This window comes from Austrofundulus limnaeus, unplaced genomic scaffold (genome assembly GCF_001266775.1).
Source record: "Austrofundulus limnaeus strain Quisiro unplaced genomic scaffold, Austrofundulus_limnaeus-1.0 Scaffold1010, whole genome shotgun sequence".
NCBI classification, from domain to species: domain Eukaryota; kingdom Metazoa; phylum Chordata; class Actinopteri; order Cyprinodontiformes; family Rivulidae; genus Austrofundulus; species Austrofundulus limnaeus.
This window is the reverse complement of record NW_013953412.1, coordinates 81,377-86,835: the sequence shown is the minus strand read 5'-3', so window position 1 is coordinate 86,835 and position 5,459 is coordinate 81,377. Positions and strand designations below refer to the sequence as shown.

Genomic DNA, 5,459 nt, shown 5'->3' with positions numbered 1-5,459 from the left:
ATATATATATATGGAGATTATGTAGCTTTTGAAGGTAACCAATTATTGACAAAATGGTACCTAAGAGAACTTTTTCAGGAAAAGAACCAAACCAATCAAAGCTGAGGGAACAAACCAAACATGAACCGAGTATTTCAGGTTTACAACCTCAGTGAAAGCTTTGTGTGACCTGTCCAACCCTCCACAGAGCTGCAGACCTGTGAAACATGAGTTTCTAACTTAACAAGGATAATCTGTGTGTGAGTGTGTTGTACCTTCCACTGTGCCAGCAGCTTCCTGGCCGCCTCCGGCTGCTCCTGCACTCTCTCCTTGTTAGTGGCGTCTATTAAAACGTTGCAGGTGGTCTCAGCCTCCGTCAGCCAGCTGAGGAACTTCTCCARATCCAGGTAGAACTGCTGCAGCAGCTTCAGGGCTGATTCCACTGCTGCTTCCCTGTCTAAAACCCTGGACCAGCAGACAGATAGAACCAGGTTTACACAAGCCTCTGAGCTGGAACAACACACTTAAATTGTTCKTCTTTGCTGTGCATTTAATCAGGATTTTAGCAGAAAAAAAATAAATACCAAGTAAACACTACAAGGTGTTGAAAAAAAACTAATTACCTAACCCAATGAAAATTTTCTATAAATGTCTCAATCTGTCCGTGGTTCACGACATACTTTGCTAAATCTCAAACTCTGTAAAATGGACTATGTTGTAGATATTTTTGTATTTTCCAAAGGTGAAATGATCATATTTTTTTGCACTGACTCCAAAAGTTAACTAGATGTAGATACACTGTATATCAGTGATGTACTGCAGTGCTCTGCTATGGCTAACCAAAGCGAATGCATGACTTTAGCTCCGAAGCTAACATAAAAGATATAGTGTTAGCTCCGAGGCTAATAGACTATATATGACAATAGCTCTGGAGATAACAAATATGATGCTAGCTCCAAAGCTAATAAATATGACAATAATCCCAGAGCAAATAACTATGGAGTCAACTTCAGAACTAGTAAATATGKTGTTAGCTTCAGAGCTAATTTACTAAACATCAAGTTTGATCATTTCAACCCATATATTATGCAAAACAACATAGAAACTAATAAAAAATGTAACTTTATCGACTCACATTATAGTTTTTTTTGCCTTGAATCATGTTTTAGTCTCAACTGCCACCTATTAGATGTCGTCACCCCCAGTATGCATTGGGTCAGTTTTTTATTTGCAGTAAATTGATGGTTTCCATTGACCTCATCTATATATTGATAAAAGATTATCTAATGTGAAGCAAGATAAAAGCAAATGTGATCCATCCCAATAACAAACATGATGGTTACCGTTTGTTGATGTGCGTCCACGTGGCCGTCATGTTGTCATCAACTTGTGTGACTTTGTGCGTGTCATCGTTGGCGTACAGCGTTAGCAGTTTGTTGGCCAGCGCTTTAGTTTCAACCACCTTTCCCTGCCACTGCTTCAGGTCCTTCATGAAGAGCTGGAGAGGAGAAACAGATAACTATGGTAGCTTAAAATTCTAAACTAAACAACCAGGTAAGTTCTTACATCTCTTTTTCTAGTAACCATAGTCTGGATGTATGAGGGGCTGYTTAGGAAATAACTTCTTCTGTCAATCACAAAACGTTGTCTGCAAAAAACTAGACGTGAGACATTGCATCTCACTGACATGATTTGAAGTAGTCTTTATCGCATGGACACATTAGAGACAAAAGAGAAAACACACGGGGAGAGATCCTGGCAGTCACATAGAAACTGCTGTCATTTTACACAGACGTGTCCCTATGCTGTCCGGCTGAGGCACACTCTCTGGCACAGCTACAGAGAGCCGCCTGTGTCTCCACGCTGTCTCMTTCACAAAAACTGTCAAAACTCCTTCCACAAGTTTGTTGTCTATCTTTATCATTTTTACTGGAACAGTTGTAACAATAGCTGTGTTTTCCAGTCTCAACCAGGATTGACATCAATACTGACCTCAGAGAAGCCACAGCTGCTGCTAATGGAAAACCATTCATCAGTGTGCATTGCMWWKGCAATGCACACTACTGTGATTCGTTTCCCATCCAAGTCATCYCAACTTTGSCAYGCTTCTCCTCCTGCATACTTTGTCCTASAGCTGCCATTGTAATTTAWATCTGTAAAGCTCCTGTGCCAAATGATGGCTGTRCCATTTGGTGCCTGTAAAACTTATAGTTTTTGAAATATTAATGTTTAATAAATTATAATGACAGTCAATGGAGCCTTGTATTGGTCCAATACTGCCCCCTGCTGCATCTACACAATATGGTACTTCACCATAGTTTAATAGTATTTAAACTCAGTAGTTCAGTGATTACAACATTAATATGATTGTATTTTGATGTTTTACCGTAATACTGTCTTAATATTGTCCAATTGTTGCAATATATTGCAGTTTAGTGTCAAAGATTGCATTGGCAATGTGGCCTCTTTCTGCACACATACAAACCAAACCCTGGCACCACCCTCTGCCACAGCTTCAATGGTCTAATGGTCTATGCTATGAACTTTCATGTGGGAGATCAAGATTCAAAACCCAGCTAAAGCAACTTTAACAAAAAAATCTCTTCAAACTTCATATTGTCACACAATTACCTTAATTACAAACACCTGCTGACGTGACAGGCACAAGCTGGTATAGAAAACAAAATTGAACTTGGTCACAGTTCATGCTGCAGGGAAAGCCATGCTGCATTGCAATTCACACTTGTTTTTACATCGTAAAAACCCATGTCTAGTTTTATTCTATCTTTTCAAGACTGCATGTTTATCAGATACTTTGATAGGTTATTTATTTTTATTTTTATCTTTATTATATACTTCAGTATAAACATCCTTGTAAAACCAACAGACTTTTCTAAACAGGAGTCAGTGAATAGATGTGTAGCCCACCCTCAGATCAGCGTGTTGCCTCTTCAGAGCATCCGCCGTGTACGTGATCTCCTGCCAAGACTCAAGCCTTTCACCAGCCTGTCTGATGAGATGATCCACCTCCCTCTTGGCATCCAGCCAGTTTGTGGAGTCCTGCAGCATGTTGAGAATTTGCTTCAACCTGTCGGACAGTTTGGTTTGAGARTCTTCCCAGTGAGTCTGAAGCCTGTCAACTATGGAGGAAGAAAAGGAAGGAGGAGAGGGCACAATGCATGAATGTCTGAAAGCACACAGTACCTCAACATCCCCATAATCCTAATCAAGCAGGGTCAAGGAAAAAAAAAATACATCTACATCCAAATGTGATGATTCCARTGGAGGGCACAGCTAACCAGAAAATTAGCTTTGCTAACTCTCAATCCACTAGCTAAAAAGTTAGATACACAAACGCTAATTAAAAGAAGAAAATTACTGGAAGCTAACGCTAAATGAATGTCGCTAACTCAAGATCTCACATTTTAACATACACATATAACTCTATTAGAGTTACGCAGGTGGACTGGACACACAAAATGCTAAAAAATGCAAGTGTCCTGAGCTGCATGTGTGAAGAGATATTGTTTTTTGTTTTTGTTAGCAGACTTAAATTTAGTGGAAGTTAATTGATCCGCTAATTGTTTACAAAGTTAGCAAAGACACTAATTTGCCAAATAGTAAGTTAGGTTCACTATTAACTGTTAGTAAATTTGTGAAAATGTGCCGACCCTCGCCTATTTTCATTAAGTTTCAAGTTTTTTTTCTTAGCTTCAGCCTTGTTGAAATAAAAATACTGAAACTAGGATTAAACAAATATAGTCAGAGTATGACTCACAGTATTGCCACTCCAAATTTGATCTCAATATCTGTAAAATTGAGTTAYAGGAAATGTCAGTGGTGGGCACAGCTAAACAAAATGGGCTAAAAAGCTTTGAAATTTTCCTCTGGGCTTGAATGTAAAGGGTTTGTGTGTGTTGAGGACTTGCAAATTTGCGACCATTTCGGTGTGTTTTTTTATGTTAATTCTGTCTTGGAGTCCCCTCCCCCCAGAGACCAGATTCAGAAAAGTTTCTAAAGCAGGATGCCATTGTCACTTTTTCTGCCTCTTTTGACCCATCTGTCCTGGCWGATATTAAGCAACTGGATGATTTTATCCATTTATTAGACCATCATTGTTCAACTGTTTTTAATGGCTGTACTGTAACAACCACTAAATCCTCTGCTGTTAAACCACCTACTCCTTGAATAAATGAGACCATCTGCTCTGCTAGAYGCAACTGTAGGCAGGCAGAGCGTTTGTGGAAGTTATCCTGTTTAGAGATGCACAGGCTTCACCTTAAGCTGGAAAYATACTCCCTRTGAACTGCCGACGTCGGCGCGGGTTGTCGCAGTTTAATGAYGAAAATTACGTCACCAGGCTTCGCAACGTCGTGTCGACAGCCCGTTTTGGCACAAGCCCCCGGCAGGACTTTTTGACCTCCCTCCTGTGTCGACGGTATTGTGTGATTGGTCTGAACTGAAAGCGCTCGGACGGACACAGCAGAAGAAAAAAACAAAAACTCGCTTCTGACTAGAGCAAACTGTTTTGAGCAGTTTTAAAGATAGACAAACCAAGAAAAACTCATGCGTGTTTGTGCTGACAGCRCTATGCGCTGCATTTACTTCAACCACTCAGTAAAAAAAAAAGGAAAAAAAAAAAGACTCGCTCCCCGAGCCGACCAGGAAGCAGAGTTTTATAAAGATAGTCAAACCATGAAAAACTCATGAATGGAGATAGACATAACAGATAAACAGGCACGGAGGAATCTGAAACTGTGGAGCTTTTTAACCAGGACAGATGTGGATAAATACGTCGGGTGAGTGACAAATCTGACATTTTTTCTGCATTATCGGCTGTTGCGGGGGAACTCCATGCAGTGACGTATGTTTCAGGGAGTGGGGTTTCCYGAATTCGGCGCGGGGGTGTCGTAGGGACCATGAAAGTTCTGTGCGAAAACGACTGCCGAACAACCACATGACCGCGCGTCGACCCGTCGGCGTCGGAGCGAGTACGTTCCCACCTTAAGAGATCTTAGATTATCACTGCAGACCATGATGAAAAATRCCAGGTCTCAATACTTTGCCCAGTTGGTCTCCTGCTTTAAGAAAAATCCCAGAGCCTTATTCGGCACCAACACGTTGGTTTCTCTGGTCGTTTCCCCTCCTGCCGCCTGTTCTCCTGGCAGTCCCAATAATTTTCTAACACACTTTGTTGTCAAAATTGAGAACAGCCGGCGCAGCATTTTAAATCAGCCATCTCAGGCTCCATTTCACTTAAACACCTGCCCTGAAATCAGTTCACACCGAACGCGATTTCAGCGTCAAAATTACATCCAAAGCTTCAAGTTGGACGCTTGTGCACTTTGAGGTCAGACGCAGGTCAGCTCTTGAAGCGCTGCATGGCAACAGCCTCCCCGCCCCTCCCTCCTCTGTCGGSCTCTGTTTAATGTCGGACGAGGAAGTGGCTTTGCTTTATTTACAGAGAGCAAGAGCATGTC

The 5,459-nt window shown here is 41.2% G+C and overlaps 1 protein-coding gene across 1 annotated transcript in view; it reads right to left on the bottom strand.

Moving 5' to 3' along the window:
• LOC106533735 (dystrophin) overlaps positions 1-5,459 on the bottom strand; it is a gene marked incomplete at both ends in the record, with an annotated part of 132,044 nt that overhangs the window by 47,234 nt on the left and 79,351 nt on the right. The window contains 3 exon segments of the mRNA XM_014030160.1: positions 255-444; positions 1,323-1,477; positions 2,908-3,119. Coding sequence (XP_013885614.1) covers positions 255-444; positions 1,323-1,477; positions 2,908-3,119 — 557 coding nt within the window.